The 25,246-nt window shown below is 35.9% G+C and overlaps 1 protein-coding gene across 1 annotated transcript in view; it reads right to left on the bottom strand.

Annotated features, from left to right (window-relative positions):
* Positions 1-25,246, bottom strand: part of LOC145292716 (nose resistant to fluoxetine protein 6-like) — a 90,710-nt gene that overhangs the window by 5,698 nt on the left and 59,766 nt on the right. Inside the window, exons 7-13 of the mRNA XM_080138754.1 lie at positions 23,550-23,643; positions 18,602-18,694; positions 15,358-15,517; positions 11,993-12,072; positions 7,786-7,887; positions 4,149-4,260; positions 1,702-1,888 (exon numbers count right to left, since the gene is read on the bottom strand). Coding sequence (XP_079994880.1) covers positions 1,702-1,888; positions 4,149-4,260; positions 7,786-7,887; positions 11,993-12,072; positions 15,358-15,517; positions 18,602-18,694; positions 23,550-23,643 — 828 coding nt within the window. The remainder of the gene's footprint in view (positions 1-1,701; positions 1,889-4,148; positions 4,261-7,785; positions 7,888-11,992; positions 12,073-15,357; positions 15,518-18,601; positions 18,695-23,549; positions 23,644-25,246) is intronic.

Raw genomic sequence — 25,246 nt, 5'->3', positions numbered from 1 at the left:
TGATGAAACGAGAGGGAAAAAGAGAGAAAAGAAAGTGAAAGATAGAAAGAGAGAGAAAGAGTGAAATGAGAAGGAAAAAGAGAAAGAGAGTGAAAAAGAGATAAAAAGAGAAAGAGAGAAACATCAATGCATATATTATTATTATTAAATTTCGAAAGATTTTTCTGAATTTTAACCTTTTGGAAAGCCGCTGTCAGTCAACATTAATCTGACCCAGCTGCCTTCGCGTTTTGGCAGCAAACTGTCAGTTTGGGTCAAGCGAAGATTTGCTGTTATTCGTCATGTTTTTAATAATATTTTTTTCAACTGTACTTATCTCCGCAAAAGTAAAAGACAGGTCAAATATAAAATATTCAAATGTGGGAAGCGCTAGCTCCCCTAAAATGGCCTCTTCATCATTACGCCACAATCACAGATTCATTGTGGACATTTACTTGCTCATAATTTAAGGGAAATGTATGAACCTCTGATCCCACTAATATTCCTAATATTCATAAATGACCTCTCTGACATAAATTGTCTCTGAGATGCGTATATATGCTGATGACACCACTCTCTATAACAGACACGACAGGAAAACAAATTAACACATATCTAAGGAAATGACAGAAACACTAGAGGATGACCTCCAATCTGTAGTGGAATGGGGACAAAAATGGATGGTCATATTCAATGCTGCCAAGACTAAACTTATTTCCTTCAATAATTACAAGAAACCTTCTCTACCACCAATAGCAATGGTCAAAGACTCATTATCTGAAAGTACTTCTTTTAAACTCCTCGGCCTAACGTTTACAGGAAACATGAGTTGGAACAATTTACATTGAGAGCATTGCCAGGACCGCTGCGAAGAAGGTAGGCTCTCTCTACTGTGCTAGAAAGCTACTGACGCCCGAAAGTATACTGACCTCTATAAGGCCACCATTCGCCCATGTATGGAGTATGTTGTCATATTTGGGCTGGTGCATCTGCTACTAGTCTATCGCTCCTAGACAAGGTTTAAAAGAGAGTCGCCAACCTGATAGGTCCTGAACTGTCATCTAAGCTTCAGCCTCTGTCCAATCGACGTAATGTTACATCCCTCTGTCTGTTCTGCAAGTACTCTAATAGTGAATGCTCTGACGAACTGCAAGCACTTGTACCCCTTCGACATAAATACCCTCGACAAACCCGACAAGCAGCTAAATCCTACCCCTTCACAGTAGAGATCCCTAGGTGTAAGAGAGCCTTCTACTCCAGTAGTTTCTTCCCCAGAACTGCTAGACTTTGGAATTCCCTTCCGGCTCCCTGCTTCCCCAACTGTACTGACATGCAGAAGTTCAAGTATAATGTGAATCGACGTCTTGCTACCCAACTCTCTGCATAGTACCTCTGTAGCTTATGTCCCTGATAGTAGCCCCCTACATCAAAGTGGCAATGTGCCTTGTTTGGGGTGAAAATGTAATAAAAAATATTTTAAAAATAATCCATGATTAAAATAGCAACTTATATTCAAGCAGTCATGTACAATGAATTGTTTGCAAAGCGGTTTTTATGTTGTCAAATATACAACAACAAACTAAAAACATGTTTTTTTTTTAACTTGAGGGAAGAGGCGAAGGTATTCTTCTATCCCAAAACGATGTCTACCATTCTTCCCTCTTCTTACACTAATTGCACATTACGAGAATCTCGCTACGAACCAACACGTCTTCTTCTTACCTCCATATCCAGTCACGCATGCGCAGATGACCCAACCGACGGCAATGGCCCAAACGCTTCGGTGTACAGCCGTGTAGAACGCCGCTTCTTCTTTAGTCATCAGGTCATCGTGATAATTGCCATAACGACCGTAAAGAACGGCGACAGCGCAAGCGATTGCCACCAACCAAAGTAAAACGGAAAGAAACTGTAACAAAAAATGACATTTAATTCTTAAACCATTGTAATGACTAGGGCTAGGAAAATATCATATTCTTTTCATTGTTTTGACTCTCGGATGTGTATACGTTGATATCTTATGATTTTATTTAAAGTGATGTGGTTCTCGGTTGATTAACTGTGTCTAATTGTGTCGGATATATATTCGAGAGTCATGACAATGCAAAGAATATGCTGTTGACATAGCCCTAGTAATGACTGATAATTAAAATAAGTTTATCTCCTTTAACATTACTAATAAATGTAAATATCATAAACTAATAATAATAATAATAATAATAATAATAATAATAATAATAATAGGCATCAGTCTCGGCTGATACCACACAAAATAGTCAGGAAGGGTCAAAGAGAAAGAAAGCACTAAGGAGAGTGAGCGCTAATCAGACCTCCACTAGATGAGTGTGATGAGTACTGGGATCTTGGGGAGGTTTATGTCTATTCAAATGCCAGTAAAAGCCCATAGTCATTGCCCGCAAGCGGCTGTTGAGCGGCTGTTGCGACAACACAAAGTCATTTGCAAAAGCTATAGAAAGAGGCAAAGAGTACTGGAAATCTGTGAGTTGTTGTCATCCACACCCTGGAAAACACCATCTGTTATTATCCGTGGGTAATCTCTGCTGATAACTTGTGAGAACTCTTAGTGAGTACAAATAAAAATAAACAAAGAATGCATATGGAACTTACTAAAGAGAATAATAGAACATGAAGAAAATCATTACCAAGAATAGATAGTACCTAATAATTGTAATAGCATTTGGAACAATCCCTAAAAGATATGAATATAGAAGACTATGAGAAATAAAATGATGGGGAACTATCCAGGCTTTATAGTAATGATTAAAATAGTAACATTTCAAGGAAAATCCTTGAATGCGGAAATAAACCGACTACTAAGGAATGCTAAGCAGCCACGACAGGCGAGTTAAGATAGAAAGTTAACAAAGATAGGATATGTAATGTATAGTTTTAAAATAAATAATTTGTATTTAATTCTTACGAGCGAGCACTTTATGGTTTCTTTTCAACTTATCCCGACACACACACACACAATATATATATATATATATATATATATATATATATATATATATATATATATATATATATAATGGTCAACGAATGTTTCACCCTCCCATATTTTTATTGTCATCAAAATCAGTGAAATCGCACATTTTTCGATTGAATCGATTTATTGGTTGTTCTAGTTGGGAACCCACCACAGTGTACTGGGAGAAGCTCACATACTCCTCCGCAGTGACTTAGTCCACAATACATTGTAGTCTACATTGCACCATGGAGAAACTAGTGATGATCTTATAAAATTAGTTTTATATAATGCCTTGAATATAAGTTTAAAATACAAAAGTCAAAGATCATGGTGCAGTTGTCTCTTGCCCTTTCTAAACTCATCGCTTGTCTCGATTGTGCTTGACCAGATAGATCCATTTCTCATCCAATGTTACAATGCGTGTCCAAAAACGCTCGTTCAATGGTTTACTGAGCAATTGACGACAATTTTCAACTCGTCTGTTGGCTTGTGCTTCGGTGAGTTCGTATAGATCTTTGCCCGGCTTTTTGTAAACAGAATCAAATTGCTTCAAGTGTCAGTTAACTGTCGATTTGCCAACTGCAAACCCATCAGCCAATTCTCGAGTGCTTTATGAAAGCGCAACGTCCAACCTGGTTTGCAAGTCTCCATCATCCAACTTTAACGGCCGTCCCGAACGAGGCTTATCTTCAAGGCTCATGTCTCCAGAATCGAAACGCTTGTACCATTTTGGGATCGCCGCATATGCAATTGTTCCTTCACCTTTGGCAGCACAAATCTACTCTGCGTCTTTCTTGCTTGAAAGACCTCGCGTTCATCAGTAACGAAACAAAACTCGCAGCTCAATTTTATCAATTGCCATTTGGAAAAGAAAGATGCAGATCATTATAACAATGTAAGCGTAAAAAAAAAACTCCATAAAATTCAATTTTTCGCAAGTGTTTACGAACTTTAGCATATATAGTAGTATATATTTAAAGAAGTTATTCATTAACTGTTGACAGCTATACTTCTTTAAATATACACTTTTGTCTTTACCTTTTTTAATACAGTATTACATGTGTGTACGCGCGCGTGCGCGTTACGTTTTAATTTTGGTGCTAAGTAATAGGAATTAAAACTTTCAAAATGAATAACATCTTTAGAAGGGCCGCCCGCAAAAGAGAGATCTGCTTACCCTGTTGATGGTCATTTTGCAATTAATCCTGTGGAGAAAATAGCCGTAAGCCATTCCGACCAGGTAAGGACCAATTCTGTTGTAAGGTCGCATGTAAATCTCCGGATCATTACTTTGTTAGACAAAAGAAAGACAGAAAGAATACGATTGAAAATATTTAAAACAAATGTAATTCCGAGCAGTATACTTAAATAACAAGGTTGCGGAGTCGGAATCAAAGGGAGTCGGAATCAAAGGAAGTCGGAATCAAAGGGAATTGGGTGTCTAGGAAGAAGTCAAAGTCTTAAAAAATGCTAGAATTTGAGGTCAGAATTTTTAATCTCCAAAGAATCTATAGTTTGGATATTGGACGACTTTAACTAAGGAGTCGGGGTCGGATAGTTTGGAATTTTAATAGGTGAAGTCGGGGTTAGCACTTTTTAATGCTAAATCGAATTTCATACCTTCCATCTCCGTAACCCTGTTAAACAGACAATGGAATGAGGGTAAAGATGCATGTCTGGACAGGGCATCAGTTTATATCCGCACTAAAAGTAGAACGCGTTTTTTATGTTATTGTCAGGGTTAGTATAACAGTTTGGTTTGTTTTTTGACAGCATATCAACTTTTTTTAAGGGATTAGGAAATATTTAATCGGAACGCAATACATATTTTTAATGGAAATCGTTCCAGCCAATGCATAAAGCCATCTGATGTAAGAAGCTAAAAAAGAAAAATACTTCCAAGTAAAAAAAACAACCAAGAATAAGTATTAGATAGATACATTCCAACCCAGAAAACAGCAATTCTTCCTTCTTTGTCAGAAACATCGGCCATGGAATGTGAGGACCAAAGACAAAATAAGAGAAGCAACGAAAGTTACAGACTGTTGAAAGTAAACACTTCACTGTATTCTATTAAATTCGGCACTAAATAACCTAAAAAATGTTGACATGCTGCTTAACATGCGCATCAAACCAAACCAGAAAGCGTATTACTGTAAATAATTAATATGCAAACGCAAATTTAACAACACAGAATGAGGGAAAAGACATATACACAATAATAACTTTTACAAAGCGTAAGAATTTTTTTTATTTAAGAATTTGTTTCGTAGCCTCAAAAGTTTGTAAGAAAATGGACGACTAAATTACGCCAAAAGCTTCGATATACTATAATGTATTTAAAAATAAAGAAGTAGTCAACCACCTCAACAGAAATAACCTTCTTAGTGACATGCAATATGGTTTCCGCTCTGCAAGATCTACAGCAGATGTGCTAACGGTTATATCACATATGATTAGTGAATCTCTTGACAAAGGTTTCCTTTCCAGTGCAATTGCTCTTGACATATCGAAGGCCTTCGATAAGGTATGGCATAAGGGCCTACTTCACAAGATTTCCAGCTACGGTATTACTGGAAATGTTTTCTCAGTCATTAAATCATTTTTCTCCGATAGGTTCATTAGAGTAGTGATTGATGGGCAGAAATCAGAGGCCCACAGTATTAATGCTGGAGTCCCCCAGGGGTCCATCCTGGGCCCAACTCTCTTCCTGATCTACATCAATGATCTCCCAAAATACATACTTAAATCATTCGTTGACACCTATGCTGATGACACAACCATCTATGGCAACACATCAAAGACCGTAAATGACAAAGTTCTCTCTGATTCTCTCTCCTCTGATCTCGAGCGCGTGGTTCAGTGGGGGAAGATGTGGCTGGTTACCTTTAATGCATCCAAAACCAAACTCCTATCCTTACATCACCAATGCTCTGATCCCCATCTGGCATCAATTGTGATGGATGGCTCTCGTCTGGGTGAGGCCCTGTGTTTTGACAAACTTCTGAGTTTGACCTTTACTCCTGATCTGAAATTGAACACGTACATCAAGTCTGTTGCCAAGGTTGCTGGAAAGATGGTGGAATCCTTCTACCGCTCCAGAAGATATCTCACTACTGATGCAATTCTCTATCTATATAAAAGCCAAGTACGTCCAAGGATGGAGTACTGTTGTCATATCTGGGCAGGAGCTGCTAAAAACAGCCTATCCTGCCTTGACAGAGTACAAAATAGACTTCGTGGCTTAGTGGGGGATGCCCTTTTCTCTACCCTGCAACCTCTCTCCCACAGAAGAGACGTTGCGAGCCTATCCTTGTTTTATCGTTATTTCCATGGCAGGTGCTCGTCTGAGCTCCAATCCCTCGTCCCCCCCCCCTCGCCAATCTTTCACAAGAAACATCCGTCTGGCTGAAACTACTGTCAATAATTTTCCCCACTCTGTATCTGTGCCTAAATCCAAACGTAGATTCCATGAGCAAAGCTTCTTTCTTAGAACTACACGCCAGTGGAACTCTGTTCCACTTGCCTATTTCCCACCTGACTACAAATTGGACGTCTTCAAGTCCAACATAAACAAACTCCTGACAAACCGCCCTCTTAAGTAAGACACTCTATCAAAACCCTCAATACTAATGATTACTACAATACTATCTCATTGATTACTGTACACGCAACAACCCTTATCCCTGAGTGGCCTTCGGGCCTTGATAAGTGGTGACCCCCATGTAAAAAAAAAAGAAATAAAGACGAACTTTAATACAGTTTCACTGAGTTAAAAATATAAAGATCGATTGAAAATTAAATTTAATGAGTTTGGAAATAGTGCCTATTTTTTAATTTTCGATCTTTCAATTGTTAAACATAAAACTAAAATTCAAGAAAATGCCAGAGGCCATCTTGGATCCAATCTTTAACAAGCCTAAAACACCCACAAAATATTTCAGAACTGAAAAAGTATGCAGGTCGATAGAAAATTAAATTTGCTTGTCTTTGGTTACATTTATTAGTTGTTCATTTCTCTCTCTCTCTCTCTCTCTCTCTCTCTCTCTCATATATATATATATATATATATATATATATATATATATATATATATATATATATATATATAGTAGTTGACGAAAGTACCAATAACAATTTTGTATTGAAAGTTATTTAGTTGTCTAATCCTCACACAGACGGAAAAACAAGGCAGATTTTTTACTATTTTAAATGCCGTCATCTTTGAAATTGATGAATTTGATCCAACGATGATGCAGAAATGCAACCCCCATCACTAAAGAAGGTGATATCCCGGTCCTCCACAGCACGTATGATGATGATAAAAAACATGCAATCCCATCACCGAAGACGATGACATCTTGGTCCTCCACAGCACATCTGACATCATCATCATTGGTCCAGCGATGATGAAGAAATACAACTCCATCACGGAAGACGATGACATTTTTGTCCCCAACGACACACTATTGATCCAACGATGATCAAAAAATGTAATCACATCACTAAAGAAGATGACTTCTTGGTCTTCCACGACACATATCACGTCATATTTGTTTAAAAAATGACGACCACCATGGATAAGATATAATTTTATGAAACTATAAGTCAGATAGTTTAAAGTGTGGTCAACAGGAGGATTCGGGTAGATTATCCAATTTAAAGCTGACTACTTCAGCTAATGTAAAATGTGTTACCGGTCGTTAGTATTCAGTATAATATATCCTACTATTTCATCCGTAACTGGTTAGTTGAAAAAATACAGAAAAAGAAAGATCTAGGCTAACCAAGAAGAAGAAAAAGAAGAAACCTACTCAATGCGTGGGTCACGTGGTTTCTTTGTCCAAATAAAGGATGTGATTAAGAATTGACCAATCAGCATCAGCAACATCAAAATAAGACCTCTCAAGGGCTTTCTGAAAAAAAAAAAATATACAAATAATTTGTTAACAAAAAATGGCAATATGTGTATCATGCGCCTTCATCAATGAAGAATATGTCCAGTAATTAGTTAAATTTCTTATAATGAAATAGACAAATTCAAAATACTTTTTAAGCAAGGAAGATCAAGAGAAAAGAAAACAATACAAGGAACTAAAAAAAAAAGTCTCAACGTTTAACGCCAACAGGAAAAGTGACACAAATAAATCATGACAAAAAAAAAAAAAAAAAAGAAATTCGTACAATTTGGATTCTGCAGACTACTATTTTCATCTTGAGTGTTATTTGTATAAACTTTCGGTCATTGTAACCTCCGAACTTTTTCAAGAGAAACCCTCCACCGAAACGACTATCCAGAGACCATGACATCAGCTCCAAGAAATCTGGATCAAACACACCACCCGAAAACTCACCACAGTTTGTATACCATACATGAAGGGTGTATCGGGAAAAAATGAAAGAATATATAATCCATATGACACGCGGACAATATTCAGGAGCAACTCGACTCTTCGGAAACATTTTGTGCGAGTCAAATCCCCTGCGGAAAGAATCATTGCTAAAAAAACTATGTCCATGAGATTCCATATAAATGTGAAAAACTATACAAAGAAGAGACATGTCGGCCACTAAAAAAATGTTAGAACATCGAAAAGCCTCAATACGTGTTATAAAGTGGCAGTACCAAAGATTGTATATATTACATAGCTGGCGGGGGGATATGGTAGAAATTTCATATCTTTCGTCCGAAGGGTACTTTCAACTGCTGGGTTCTTTGACAATATCAATCATACGAACACAATAGATCAATGAGACATACCTGAAACTTTTCTGTACATGCGTAATTCTTAGGAACCACAGGACAACAATTTATATTTTATACATATAAATTTATTTCAGATTTGTCTCAGGGTTACCAGGAGCCTGCCTTACGTGTATATATACTTGTCTTCGTCTAGCCTCGCTTACAGGTTTTCGGAGCTCGTACCAATGCACGTCTGCACAGTTTACCGACAACTCCTAGACTTTCAACTCTAATCTTTGGCATGTCAGTTCCGATACGTCATCCGCAAAAAGACACGTTTCATTTGTGAGTTCCGGTGACGTAAGTGATCCAACGAAATATCTCCTTAACGCCTGACCTATGGTCACGTATGCCAACTGCTCAAGGTCAATCTACCATATATTTTGTTTATTCCATTGCTAAGCTAATTTTCTAAACGTTTTAGCTAAAACTTATATTTACATTCCAATGACCGGTTTTGTTTCTCTAAACAATAATTCTTAATATCAACTATTTTTAGCAGATCACTGGCTGTTGTCCGTCTAATATGCAACATACGTAGAGAAGTTGTGTACGGTTGACTACATATGAAGGGAAAGGGGAAACTATCTGCCGTTAAAGGACGAAATAAAAATTATAAATAAAGAACAACGGAGAGTAAGGCAACTCAAATAAGTAGTACATATGTTAAGTGACGATCAACTAAGCAGATCTAGTATGGAATATAATACCATATGAGAACCATTAATTATAAATGATAGATAAAATCGTGATAGGTATGTAGTAATATACGCTGTGGATAGAGTACTTGGTAAAATTCAGTTGTAAAAGTTACACTTCCAGAGGTTGAAGGTCAGTGTGAGCGACTTAAAAATACAATTATAAATTACTTAGGACTTCTATCCAGTCATAGCTGACGGAACGAGAGCATGCTACCCCCGTGGGCAAAATAAAGGATTCCGTTCCGTTCGAAATTCTGTGTAGATTCCCGAATTCGACAAGATATACCTGAAGAAGATTATAGGTTACATCGGCTTAAACGTTGTGCTAATAACACTCAAGATGAGAACATTAGTCCGAGGAATCCAACTTATACGAATAATCTATTCTCATCTCAAAAATTCAGAAACGAAATACAAAAGAAATTATCGATTTGTAATTCTATTGTTTTATTTTTATACACGTTAGCTTTGTGTATACATTTTAGTAAAAAGCTATTTAAAAGTGTATTTTAGTTTGCCGATTGGTGTTTAAACCGTTATATACGCGTGTCGCCGTTGTGAGCACATTTTCTTTTTATTTACTGATAAACTCACCCAGACACCGATGTTTGCATAACACGTTTGTGTAAAAAATACATTAACATGAAAACACTAGACAAACAATTTGCATATGCTCGCGTGACATAATCAAGGTGGAGAAGAGAAACAGACAGACAGATAAATGGTTGAATAACTCGTCTTACAGACCAAGATCAAAGTGTAGTATCTGACTCCCCCTCACCCAAGAATTTTTCTTTTCTCCATTTCATCCCATCTAGAAGCCCCCCCACACACACACTCAGAGACTGTCCTGCAGGATCTCAGGTTCCTTTACAAACTAGAGCAGAACGAGCAGTCTATCAACTAGACGGAATTGGGAGGGTCCCATTAACCACTTTTGTATTTTTTCTTCCCGCCCTCAACATAAATGAACTATTATACCATTATTGTTATCTTTTTTGTTGTTGTTGTTTTTGCACGTAAATAAAAAATGTTTTAAACAAATGGGCTCTACGTAGGACGTCCCTCAGTACGAAAGGGTGAATGCGGTATTATGGTGAAAAAAGATACTAGCTAAGAGAAACTTTTGTTTAGTGCTGGAGTGACAAGGATGACAAACGACCCCGAATGCCCCCCCCTTTTGTGTTGGCCGTGTGCCTAAGTTTTTTGTTCATGCTGAACTTACATTGTAATTGTAGCTTGAATAAAAAAAATTAATATCTCAAAGTGTAGTATCTGTTCTTCAGATGCTGCGCTTCAATTTCTTGTTCTCTCTTAGTGGAGGAGAAATCCTTCACGACTGAGACAATTTTAATTTTTGTTCCTTTTCTCCACATTAAAAAACGACTCTGGTGTCTAAGTCTGTCCCGTGGGGAGGCATTGTAAATAGAAACTCGTCTTATTACAGTCAGCCACACTGTTTGCACTACCTTCCATTGGGGAGAGCACTCATATACGTTTTCTCTGTTTTAAGTTTTGCCAGACAAAGAGGTTGGAAAAACTTAATTCGGAAATCATGTGGTTTCGCGACCTTCGTTTGGTGTCACCTTCAACCTTTCGATTCAAACACAACCTACGTTACGTAATAAAATTAGACGATAATAACTATAATCTCTTTTGATATCTTAATGGAACTATTACGCCTTTGTACCGCGAGGATCGATATATTTCCTTGCAGCAATAACAATGAAGGCATATTTACTAAACTGCAACTTAGTTTAAAATCGTTTCATGCAATGCAATGGCTGACCTACAGATTAATTTTGTTTCTAAAAGGAAAAGTCTAAATAGTCTTCACATCTTAATTAGCACTGATATGTAATTGGGTTGTAGGCAGGATTTGGAAGGTCAATAGGTGCGAACGTCTTTAGAACTAATTGATATCCCATATGATTGGCTAGTTTAGTCATGTGACATAAAACAGATTTGAATTTTGGTTACTTACTCTCGAGTATAAAGAGTAAAAAAGTGATTCAACGTCCGATTAGTGACAAGAACTTAGACACCGGTTAATGATTATTCATTTGTGTGACAAACAAAAATAAGTGATATTTCGACCTCAAGTATGACAGAGAAAAAAATATATTTCAAACTTTAGCGTGACAGGCAAAAGAAGATTATATTTCAAACTTTAGCGTGAAAGTCCAAGGAAATGATATTTCAAATTTTAGTGTGACATCATATTTCAAAATTTAGAGTGACAGACCAAATAAAATGACATTTCAAACTTTAGCGCAACAAACCAAAGAAAGATATATTTCAAACATTAGTATGACAGGTGAAGATCATATTTCAAACCAGCGTGACAGAGTAAAGAAAATGATATTTCAAACGTTAGTTTGACTGACCAACCAGTTGGTGAAAACAACATTTTTTTTCAAAGATTCAAAGAAGCATTTGATAAGAAAAAAAAATCTGTTATTAACGTTTAGTTTTGGAGAAGAATCGTTTTTTTTTTTTTTTTTTTTTTTTTTTTTTAGATCCGGAATATAATGAAAAACAAGGTTTGGAGTTAAGGTGGGGTGGGATACTCACTTCTTGAGCAGCAACAGGAATATTGGACTGATGATATAGAATTGCATATCATTGGCCAAATACCACATCCAACCCATACACTAAAAATAAAAAAGGAAAATAAAAGAACGATACAAATCAAACAACGGAAAAAAAAAACGTTTGTTTAAAGGCGCATCAACTCCTTTTTGGTAAATTCATGTAAAATAGTAAATCTTGTAGAACGGACATTTTAGGATTATGGCTATAATGTGTTAGAATGTTCTTTTAGAAAAATTCTTCCGGTGTTTTAAAAGTCTGGCATACTTTTGAGGGAGTCAATATTGTCTATGGTACGTCCATACATCTCTAAATGTCCATCATATATACGGCATAATCACGTTGACACACCGGTTCTCGTCAGATCAACGAAGTTAAGCAAGTTTGAACCTAGCCAGTATAAAATAGATGACCATTTGGGAATTCTAGGCGTTGTATGTTCTCTCCGCTTATCTCAGCATTGTTTCTAGTCGTCTTGAACTTCCACTTGCCACTGGTATTTAACAACACCGACTCAGGAGGGGTGTGGTAGGAGATTGCACAACTCTTGCCACAAAAATTCCACGCGCAGGCACCTTTACAGGGGTATTCATAGTCTGTTAAGACTGAAGAAAGCCACCAGATGTCAATCAATCGGCCTGCCACGCTTCGTTTGAAACAACGTCGTCATTTCTAAACGCACAGTTTAAAGGAATGCATATGTTTTTATGGGATGGAGCGATAAAATTTTCACCCTAGTAAAGACGACATGATTCCATTTCCGTTTAATGAATACAAATTTTTTTTTTGTTGTTGTTGAAGACCATCTACTAGTTGGCGAGTTTTGTACAAATCCCAAGAGCTATAGGAGCCTTCTATCATGTCTGATAGTGACACAATATTCAACGAGCGAGATCGGAGATGCGCCGCTGTACAACTCATACTCTCTACCGAGCTAAATTATGACAACAGGGCTATTGCCAACATCCTCCAAATGCAAATCCGGACGTTTCAACGATTGAGGGCACAGCTCAACGAAGTTTTCGGCCACGGTTATGGTCTTTAGTTTGGTTTCAAGTAAGGACCACATCACGTCACCTCACATCTTCGAAGTCGGCTTGAAAGTCAACACCAAAGTGCAACTGGATGTGCTAAAGAATGCTGGTGCAACCAGGTGGTCGCTGGTAGACCCTGGGTGTAGCAGCAAGACTCTGCACTGTCCCACAAGTCCAAAGAGACCCAGACTTGGCTTCAGAAGGAGTGCTACGACTTTGCACCTTGCGCTCACTAGCCCCATCCTTCCCCGACCTGAACCTGCCGGACTACTTTGTTTGATCATAAGTCGAGAACATCACCAACATGATCTCTCACAACACCAAAGCAAGCCTGATCGCCGCCATCCGCCAAGTATTTGCCGAGCTCTCACCAGCGCTGGTGGAAAAGGCATGCTTCCAGTTCAGGATATGTACTGAGGCGGTGATTGAGGCCGAAGGTGGCTACATTGAATATATGTCAACTCTATTACATAATACAAGTTAGCTGAATTTACTTTTTCAATAAAATTTTAAAATAAAGCTGTAGTGTTGTTTTTTTAGGGCGATAAATTTATCGATCCACCCTGTAGATGTGTCCAAGCATCTCTAAAAGAGTAAATAATTTTTGTTTCATTTTGTAAATGATGCACTTATGTTTTAGATAGCATTTTCCACCTATCGGTATTTGTTTCTATAGTTCGTTGTTTGGGAACAGATCTCATATGGTTTGACAATTTTTTTTTTAGTGCAGTGTACAATCTAATCTTTCCAGTCTGTATACGGAAGTGTAAAGGTTTCTAATTGTTACTTTAGTTGGCTATTTTGTCACTGCCGCGCCTTTTTGATTTAACTTAATGCCTGTATGGCTAGAGAATCCGGATCTCAAGACGATTATTTTCAGAGTGTTTATCAGACGACGGCAACAACGACGTCGTCTTAAGTAATCCCAATATTTATATAATTTTCTACTTTAGTTAGTCCGTACGTTACGCTTTTAAAAAGGTCAAATACAATTTTTGAAACCCAAACTGCTTCAAAAAAGATTAAAATCGCGAAATTTGGTTTTAAAAGATAACTCTGGCTCCTCGGATAAGAATATGAGAGTGACCTTTCTATGATGTAGTCTCGTTTTCGAATATCATAATAATATATGATCATTATTACAATGGTGTGAAAAAAAAAGTACTTTTAGTAATTTCTACGTTCGGTGGTTCTTCACCGAAGTAAGAAGACGGCGAAACGTTACGTAAAAAAGGGAGCATTCGAAAGAAAGAGATAAAAAAAAAACATTGTCAAGAAGTGCTGGACTGAAGGAGTAAATTAAAGATTGTCTCTTATAATGTGATTTTATTATTTGCATTGAAATATGTAGCACATTACTTTCTGAATATTTATTAGTAATTATTATTTTTTTTCTCCCGGAGATCAGTTCTACATTTAAAATACGATGGACACTTATTTTCATAGAAATGTTAATAAACTCATATTTGCGTGCAGTTGGTTTTCTGTTCAAAATGCTCATTTTTTGCGTTATCCAGAAAAATGTCAGATTTTGTTAATTAAATATATTTCTCATTACGTGAACTTTCCAATGGGTCATGCTGGTCTGATATTAAAATTTTACTCAGGAAAATTGAAACGTGAAAACTTACTCTACATTGTCTGTTAGATTTTTTCTTTTTTTTTTTTTTTTTTTTGCTTGTCAAATCGATTTTTTTTATATTCGGTTGTTATCCGGTCTTCAAAAGCGAGAAAAACATCTGATCTTTCATGCTCTGACGCGTAGACGAGATCACCTGTTTGTACCGAAGTGACCTAAAATTTGTTTGATAACCAATCGAGGTTATTTCTCAGTCTACGTAAATATTAATCATCTTCCTGGTCTAGTGAGTTTTCATTGTTTGTTTGCCAAATCAAGACACGCTTTTTTTTTTTTTGATGTTTTGTACTCTTCACAGCAAAATCCTACTAACATCAAAAGGAAACAAATGACAGAATTTCAATATATTAGACTTGTTCGTAAAATTCCATCAGCTTTAATAAAGATTACTTTTTAAACTTATAACTTCATGCCTTCAATAGAAGATGGGGGTCATCTATTTGCACAGCATGGCCTAAAGTTGTCTAATATATGTCGACTGATTCGTCTGCTGACCAATCGGAATCGCTTATCAGACTTTACTAGTATGAATCAGTTTCCTGCATCTAGCCGCAAGTTTTTTTTTTTTGGAGCACATACCATTGGAGCATTAGTAGAACAAGCACAAGGGTGCAATATTGCGGTGATGGAACAGGGATTAGTGTTTGGTTGAGAGTGTGGGACCTATGTCTTACCTGTGTATCGAAGAAGTTGTTGATGTAAAGGAGGTTTTGCCACCAGTTGTGTCGGCAATAATTGGCTTCCATCCCCTTCTGTGGCCAATAGGGCCCGTCGCCCCAATACTGCATGAGGGGGATGTAGATTAGCATCACAAACGAGTAAGTCGGAGTCAATCTGACGGGAGAAAAGAAAATAGACCCGATTTATACAGCGGGAGATAATTATAGCAATGTTTTTTTCTCTTCTTCCTTCTTTTTCGCTCTCGCTCCTTATCACTCTCTTTCTCATTCTTTCTCTGCTTCTCCTTTTTTTTCTGCCATTCTTTTACATCTATTTCCTCTGACCTTTTCACACACTCATACTCACGCTCGTGCGTACTTTTCATAAGTAGATTCATTTTTAAAGGGTGCTTTCTTTGCGCCCTTAAAGATAAATAAAACGTAGCTCATTACACTTCCTATAACTTTAGTTATCTATTAATTTTCAATTAATATATATATATATATATATATATATATATATATATATAACTACTTCATTTACTCACATAAAATTAATATACGAAAGTATAAAAATTTATGCGTAAACTTTAAGTATTTACTTCAACAATGCTCAATACGTAGGTAGAGCTAGTTAGTAAGTTATAAATATAAGCCTGGAGAATCCTACACTGGATGAAACGCGGAATATTCAGTGTAGCTTAAACGCCATAGATATTTATAACTTACTACATATATATATATATATATATATATATATATATATATATATATATATATATATATATATGCATCCACATAAATGTTATATGATATAATATTTTATGTATCAGTTTTCAGTATTTATTCTAATAGTGCCCAATACGTCAATAGAGTTAGGTAGTAAGTTATGAAAATATATGGCAATTAAGCTACACAGAATCTTTTAACTTAATGAACTAAATTAAAAAAGAATGAACGAAATTAATCAAGAAAAATCTCCAAGCACACATCTTTTAAGATAAGCTCAACTATTAATTCGACATTCAAAAAAGGGTGCATCACCCTATACAAGACAGAGCAATAGAACAGGCAATAAAAGTTGGCTGAACCTTGTCTAGATGAAGCTCGACCATTGACTGATGAAAACATAAAACCGCGGCCGGGAATAATCGTAAATCTGATTGGTTAGTTATCTGAACGAAATATCACGTGTATGTATAAAAAGATCAAGTAACTCGAATTCAATGCACTTTAGTTTGAGGATTCTCCACGGGGATGAAACGCGAAAGTGTCCAAATTAATTTACAGTAATGCTTTATAAAGAAAAATGTGAATCGTCTTGTAAGATTATTTCATAAGGTGTATCCTTTGAATAACCCAAATGATACAAGCATAAAATATTTTGTTTCTGAATTTTTGCGATGACGATTGATAATATGTATTATTGGAATTCTTCCGACTACTGTTCTCATCTTGAGTGTTAGTCTCACAACATTTCGGCCGATGTAATCTCTGACCTTCTTCAAGGTTACATCCGCCGAAACGTTGTGAGAATAACACCCGAGATAGTAACAACAGTTGAAACCATTCAAATAATACACATTACCACTCCTCATCTAAAAAATTCTGAAACATTATATCAAATCGGCATGGATCTGAATTAATTCGAACAAGGAAACGACTTGGGGCTCTTTTCGTTTCATAAACACATCACACATTTTGAATTTAAACGACTAAGATTCGTCGAAAAAAAAAAGAACAAAAGCAGTATTCCCACTATTCACCAATAAGAGCCATTATCAAGATACACCTAACATAGGTCGGAGTTTACATCGGCCGAAACGTTGTGAAAATAACACCGAAGATGAGAACAATAGTCCGAACAATTCAAATAGTAAAATATTTTGTTTGACGGTTTTACTATTTATGTACGATAAATAAATTAAGGTTCGACAAACGGCTCATGTTGATTTTTTATTCGTGTGATATTTAGGCACGACAAATTAAGGCACAACAAATGGTCCCTGCTGTTGTTTTTGTTGATTTTTTTTTTTTGTTTTTTGTTTTTCACTAAAATTTTTTTTTTTTTTTAAATAGACACGTTTTTGTTTTATCATATTACGGGAGAATATTTACAACAAATATGCGTCAAACATGAAAAGAAAAAATAATTCTCCTAAGTTAAAAGGAAAAATATTTGTTTACTTTTACAAATCGTATTTTTATGGTAAGTGTTTTTTATTTATATATATTTTTTAATAATAAATTTTTACTAAAGAAATTGACAATTAAAAGTAAATATAACGAATTTTCGACATATGAGTTTGAAAAAAAAAATACTTGTTTACTTTTTACAAGTATTTTTATCGGAAAAAACACCAGCATGTCATTAAATCACTAGATTGTCATTAAATTAAAATCCGTTGCTACTTGTTACTTTAAATATAAGAATCCTAGGTTGCTCGAATGATGTGCCTAAATATAATATGAACAGAGAATCAGCAGGATCCATTTGTCATGCCTTGTCATACCTTAATTGCTCGTACATAAATAGTAAAACCCGATATTTGATTGGCCAAATAATATATGATGCACAGTTAGTTACGGATGATGAATGAAGAAACATTATAGAAATCCGACGGGTATTCTATATAAAGACTGTACCCAATACACGAAACACGCTTTAATTTGCAGTTCTACCGGATATGAAACAAGTGAGTCATGGTATGTTTTCTTAAAATTCTTGCTCTTTATATTACTCACTTACCCTTTATCAAAATACGAACCCAGTTCTCGCTGAATTTTTACCTTTTTCCGTTCTTCTTAAGATTTTATTGAATTATCTCCCCCGTAGTATTTTTGGTTTTCATTTTCAGGAAAGTTCTAATAGGGAAATAGGGGAGACAATCCAAAATTTCATAATTTTTTCTTTTCTTTTTTCAAATCAAATTTTCTGGTAATTCAAAACAAGTTCAGTAAAGTAACGAGGAATTATTTATCAAAACATTTATTGAATTAATTTAAATTAAAAAGATACTATATGAACAATACTTCAATATATATATATATATATATATATATATATATATGATTGCAACGTCTTTCGAAAATGAAAGCAAAAAATACTCCCGCTAAGTTAATTATTAGTACCATCTACCCTTATCAACCACGCGGCGTTGACGTTCAACGTCTGGGTCACACTGGTGAAAGAAAAATTGGCGAACAGATGGAAAAGGTTGCGAACTATGTAATGCCAGTTGCATAAAATTGTTCTTACCTCCAGAAACGATGAACGTAATAAAATAGCCAATCTTTGTTTCCGGTTTCTTCTTTCATTGTTTTCAACCCAACATATACCACCAACAAACCACTGCAAAAGTAACGAGAAAATGGCGATTCTTGTCTTTATTAGGAATGCTAAAGTTTCCTGTCTGTCAAAAGAGACCGACAAAGAAAGAGAACAGACAATGCAAAAAATAAAATAACAAGTTTCATTGAAATATTTGTAATCTAAATAAGATTTTCAGTACTCCTTATCACTGATGCCGTAATTCGGGCCACCTCTAAATTTCGACGTGAACAGGGAGTCTAGTGTTTGGCAGTGAAAACACTTGACTCTCTGTCCTCTCGAATTCGTCCTTCCTATAGCCACTTTTCCCCTCATATGCAAATTAATGCCACGTGTATATAAAGAATCCATTTACAAACTTAAAGGTTATATTTTCTTCTTTTTCCTTTCTCCATCCCGTCACCAGAAAAGTCAAACAGATGCGTTTCCACTTATGTGAGTAGTATTTTATATTATAATATTACAGCAACGTGCTTTGTTTGAGTGTTGAACAAATTTAATTAATTGAATATTGAGTAAAATATTAATTTTTTAGTTTTCCAAACATTTCTAATGAGTTTCTAATAAAGGTGCAGTTATCATAGTCGAGAAATGGTAAGCAAAAAAAATAAAATAAAATAAAATAAATAAATAAATAAATAAAATAAACAAATACTTTATACTAAAGGCAGGGGGTGCTACTCGGACTTAGGGTTAATGGTAAGGTAAATCATACCTTTTATACTATCTTTACAACATGAAGTTATTAGAAGATAAGCAACCACCTCCAAAAAATCGACAGTAATTTTTTTTCTGTGGCCATAAATAAACTTAACGAAACTAATTTAAGACATACAGTTAGTTTTTGCACTTCAAAATCATACATGCCAGTAGATAATTAATTATATTATATTTGGTATAAGTTATTTCTATCTTTTTTTGTGATTTCTTTTTAATTTTACCAATGTTTTATCTATTAAGGAGCCACCACTTATCAAAGCCAAAGGCCACTCAAGGATAAGATTTAAGAGAACGGCTTAGCAGGTATTTGCTGATATTTCACTTGAAAATATTAATGTTGTAGTAAGTTGGGAAGCCGCTATGCGATGTTATGTTCCATGGATAAGAAGTTCTTGTAAAGAACTTCGTTCATGGAAGTTTTAGGTGCACAGAGGAATAAAGGATCATTATTTTGCAATGGTTGTAGCTCGACGAGTTCTTGCTGTGAATGTTTTACAGAGGGAATGAGAGATTTGAGCTCAGTTAGACCCATGCTACGAAAAATAAATAGAACAAAATTTGTATTTAATATCTTAGTTTTATTGTCCGCATGAGATGTCGTCTGTCAGACTTCCCATTAAAATATATTTGATTAATCAAAATGCGAGGACATTTTCAGCTATCTGCCATGTCCGTATAGAAACAACTCATTATAAGCAAATAGGAAATAATGCCAACCTCAAATGTTATTTCTATAAATGATCATAGAAATCATTTTCAGTGATCGCTCACTGTCACAGACATATTGCTTCTCTTGGAATCCGAGAGACAACGATTCTTCCTGGAATTCCCAGTACTCTATAGTTCTCTTAAGGAGTATTCTTGTTCTTGTTCACGGATATTGTCTTTTAACCATCTCTTATTTCTGTTGATTTGCTGATGTCATCTTCGTTTCATTTTACTTCAGTCGAAGTTCTCAAAAATCAAGGAACCTCATTCCTGGAACTAACATTTGATCTCGGTATCACTTACATAGATACTCGAATGTCCCATTAAAGTTATTCTTTACATCTCAAACACTGAGTTATTAAAGCAGTTGAGAAGATTATTTTCTTCTCCCCAATAGACCCTTTTATTATGTTATGATTAGGGCTAGAACAACAGCATATTCTTTTCATTGTTTTGACTCTCGAGTGTGTATCCGTTGATATTTTATATGCTTTTATATAGAGTGATATGGTTCTCGGTTGATTAACTGTGTCTAACTATGTCGGATATATACTCGAGAGTCAAAACAATGATAAGAATATTCTGTTGTCATAGTCCTAGTTATGATATACCTTTCTTGTAATCTATCGGTTTTACTGGATTCCAGGACAAGTGGTACTCTAGTAGTCTGGTGGAGTCTCTAGCTTAACTTGAGTTAACATCACTTGGAAAAGTTGCACCGTTCCTCATATAAAGCGAGTGTTGGCTAACCATGCTGAGGAGATCTTATTTAGGCAGCGAATATTATGTGATTTTTATATTTAATCAGAGTTTACTTGCCGAGAAAAGTATCCTCATGCCAGGTTGTTCTGACAAACCCCAGTACACAGAGATTTTAGACAATTGAGGATAGTGCCTAGTAGGCATTCAAGTTTCTCTCCTCCAGAATGCCTAGATGTGTGTAGTTGTCACGTTGACTTGGTACACTCATCGACTCTCGATTACGTAGTCCTATTATTTTCGTTGTTTCTAGTTTTCTTTTCTTCATTGCTAGTAGTGCATTTTTCCATTCCGAATTCCATTTATACCTAACAAATCTGCTTATGGTTTATCAATGTTATATTTCCGTTTTGTCTTTTGCAGATGCTTTAAGATAATCTATATGCATGAAGTGGTTGTGTTTGTAAATATGTCTCCAGCATTGCATTTCCGGTGTATGTTGATGCATGGTCCAATGGTTATGATGAAAAATAGTGAAGATAAAGACCCCTTGGAAAATGCCCTGCTGTATTCTTATCTTTGTCAGGTGTTGTCCTCCAGCAGTTGATACTTTCGTCAGATATTTTGTACATCGTTAAACATTCAATTATCCATGCGTGTTGTATGCTCTCTGGTACTCGATCCATGCCATGGCTATATCCTTTTTTTCTGTGTGTTGATTCCTTTACTATCTTATACACATATACAGCAGGTTATTTGTACCTCTTATCGCTTTCTGGTATCCTTTTTTTTCCTCAGTGGCTGTTAAAAGAGTAGTAGATCTCGTTGATACCTTGTGCCATTAAGATATTTCACATCATTGGTAGATTGGTTATTGGTCTGTAGTTCCTTGCGACCTCTTTTCTCTTCCTACTGTCTTTTTTAATTAATGTGGCTCTTCCTTTAGTCACCCACTCCATTATTTCCGTTTCATGTAGATATTCACTTAAGTCTTGTACTCGTCTTTCATGTAGACTCGTGAATTTCTCAAAACAGAATCAATGTTTTCCGTCGTTACCAGGTGCTTTCCAGTTTGTCATTTTTCCTTAGGTGATCTTGACAGTTTCTTCATATATTTTGGTCTCTGTTTCTTATTCAATTTCTTGAGGATCTTTTTTTCAACCAATCCGCACATTCCTGTTGCAGTTTTGTCGTTTTTCCAATATATTTCTCCAAACATATTCTATTTCTGATAGTTTCTTTAATTTTGCCCTTCGTTCATGTATGTTTTGATGAATCTGTCTTTCGTTGTTTGCAAAAGTCCTGTTTTGCTTGTGCTGTTCATATTTTAATCTATGTTTTCTCAGTTTTCTTTATCGGCCATATTTTTCTCTTGTCTCGTTTTCTGATCTTTTTAGTCCTATTCAAAATATTTGCATATTTTTTAATAGTTTATTGATTTAATATTCCGATCTAGCTTATCACCCGAGCCTAATTGGCCCATTCTTTTCCATCAGAGATTACTCACTGACAATAATCGGTGGTGTTTCCTGGAGTCTAGATGACAACAAGTCTCACCAAATTTCCAGTACTCTTCACCTTTTTCGATAAACCTTTGAAAATGACCGACATTATTATTATTATTATTATTATTATTATTATTATTATTATTATTATTATTTGTACTCACTAGGAGTTTTCACACAGACCATCAAAGATTTCTATTTGTCAACAACCGGTGGTGTTCTCTGGAGTCCAAGTGACAACAAATCTCCCCAGATTTCCAGTATTCTCTACACCTTTTGATAACCTTTGAAATGACTTGTTGTTGTTAACATTATTATTTACTCACTGGGAGCAATCACACAAGCCATCATCAACGATTGCTCTTTGAGAACAGCCTGTGGTGTTCCCTGAAATCTAAGTGACAACAAGTTTCCCCAGATTTCCAATACTCTCTACCTCGTTCGATAAGCTTTGCAAAAGAATTGGCATTATCGCAACAGCTGCTTACCATTGATTTCTCGTTGGCGGCGACCATTGGTCTTCACTGCAATTTGGATGGCAATAAGTCTCTCCAAGGTCCCAGTCCTCTTTGCACTCCTCTAACCGAAGTCTGGCTAGTGCTTTTTCTCCTCGGTCTTTCCATCCTCCTTGACCTTCATTATTTGGTACACCAAATAATGTTTATAGTGACGCTCACAGAGAAAAAAAAATGGGGATGACGGTATTTTTTAATCATACAGTTTCAGTTTTCATGATTCTATGTGATGTTCCTTTGTGTTTTGTATCTGTAGCTGTTTTTGTGTCCAGTTTGTGCATAGTTTATGTGTGGTGTTATCTCCACATTCAAGGTTTTCCTTAATATTTCTGCAGTTTTCATTATAGAAATTCGTTGTATCTTCTCTGCATCCTTCTGATTCCAATCTCTTCCATTCCTTTTTCAAAGTTTTTCGGTATCGTTCCTAGTGCTCTTACTATTATTGGTGTTATCTTTACGTTCTTCATTCTCCAGGTCCCTTTTAGCTCTATTATTATTAATTAATTTTTTTATTCTACTTACATAAATAGGCTATATAAAGGTTTACACATAAATAGAAAATATAGATTTCCAAGACATTTTAGATGTGTCCATGTATCTTTATAAGACGTTCTGTCTATCGATCAGACAGCAGGTAGATTGGATGGACGTATCTTAAGAATTCAGATACAAAATTAATTTTTCGCCCGATGATTGCTGAAAACAATAACAAACAAAAAAATCACTGACCTGATTAAAAAGAAGCTATCAACAGACACTGTGGCATTTCCGATTGCTTGGAATTCAAAGGAAATCACTTTTTTCAAAAAGAAGTTGTTGTTTCCTGTCAGAAAGAATAAAGTGTCAAAAAAATTTTTTTTTCGCAAGGTCAGCCTAGTTTATCATAATAGGAATTTTGTATTTTAAACATTAAATATACTCTCTTACAAAAGTTCTGACACGTCATAAAAATAAACAAACGAAACTGATCAATTAGTCACATATAATAAAAAAGACAATGCTCAATTTGTGGAAAGGGAGTTAGGGTACAGCTCAATTGTTAGTGGTACTTGCAAGCATTGGATATACAAAGAATGCAATGGAATAACAGGTAGATTGAGATTCGTGAAGTCTTTGATAATGAAGACAAAAGGGAATGGAGTTTCATTCTATCTAAATAAACAACTTTATTTGTCATCCTCGTTAGTAGCGTGTACACGAGAGAAACGAGTTAGTAGGAGAGTTCAGTGTTCGCCCATGCTTGTATTTATAGTAGTCGTGAAAAGAGTTCCTGGTGTGGAGACGAAGATTAGATATAGGTCAGGCCTGTTGAAGGAGAGAGAAACGTGTTCAGTGTATACGACCTAGGAGAGTGCGTCCGATAGTAGAGATGGGGCAAAAAGGTTAGTGTCCCGTAGTAAAGAAAGAGTATGTGTATAAAGCACAAGAGGAAAGAGGAAGAAGGTTTGTGATTTTGCCTTTTATGTACCCGGCCATGTGATTGAGAGCTGGCTTGTGATTGGACAAACCAGGGAGAAAATGGATTTCAAATCTCGAGCCGCGAGAATTAGCTCCTGCCTGTGATTGTAGCAAGTTTCGACTGCTACAAGTCAATAGCGTTCATCACTGGTAATTTCTGTTATCTCTGCTCGGCTGGTAACTTCCCATCTTACATTGGCAGGGAAAATGCCAACAAAGACTGGCCTCCACTTATATATCCAAACTTCCCATGTGTACACCTACATAACGGAACCAACTTCATGCTGCCATGAAGCTACACAAAACTATTTAGATAAGAAGCCACCACAAGCGCAAAATATACCAAACAGAAAGAAGAGATTTTGTAGTTTATACCTTCAATTTTACTGAAACTTACTTATGGCGGTGATGGCAGGTTGTTATTTATTTATTTGTTTTTACTAGGTAGGTCAATATTTATCAAGGCACAGAAGCCACTCTAGGATAAGAGTTAGGTGTCAGGTAGATGGAGAAACAACAAGAACAGTATTGGAGGGGATTGGGTAGGGCTAAGTTATCAAAAAGAGTAGCTCAACAGGAACATTATTCACATTAGATTTGAAAACTGCCATGTTATAGTCAGATGGGAAGCAGACATACAATACTGCGTTCTGCAAACGGACAGTTCTTGGAAAGAAACTTTACTCATGGAATCCTTGTTTAGTTTTAGGCTTAGATAGAGAGTGAGGGAAGTATTTGGCAGTTGTTACAGATAGGCGAGTATTTGTTGCAAACGATTTATGGGGAAGGACCATAGATTAGAAGTCAGTCGAGTACTTGCCATAAAAATAACGAAAGGGCAGAGATAGACTTGCAACGTCTTTTCTGTAAGAAAGAGGAAGTAAGGCAGCGAAAAGGTCATCGACCACCAAATTCTAGAGACAATTTTGTACCCTTTCAAGGCAGAAAAAGGCACTCTTAGGAGGTCC

This window comes from Euprymna scolopes, chromosome 2 (assembly GCF_053919585.1).
Source record: "Euprymna scolopes isolate OS-2025 chromosome 2, ASM5391958v1, whole genome shotgun sequence".
NCBI classification, from domain to species: Eukaryota; Metazoa; Mollusca; class Cephalopoda; order Sepiida; family Sepiolidae; genus Euprymna; species Euprymna scolopes.
Note: the sequence above shows the minus strand (reverse complement) of the source record. Positions and strands in the feature narration are given on the sequence as shown.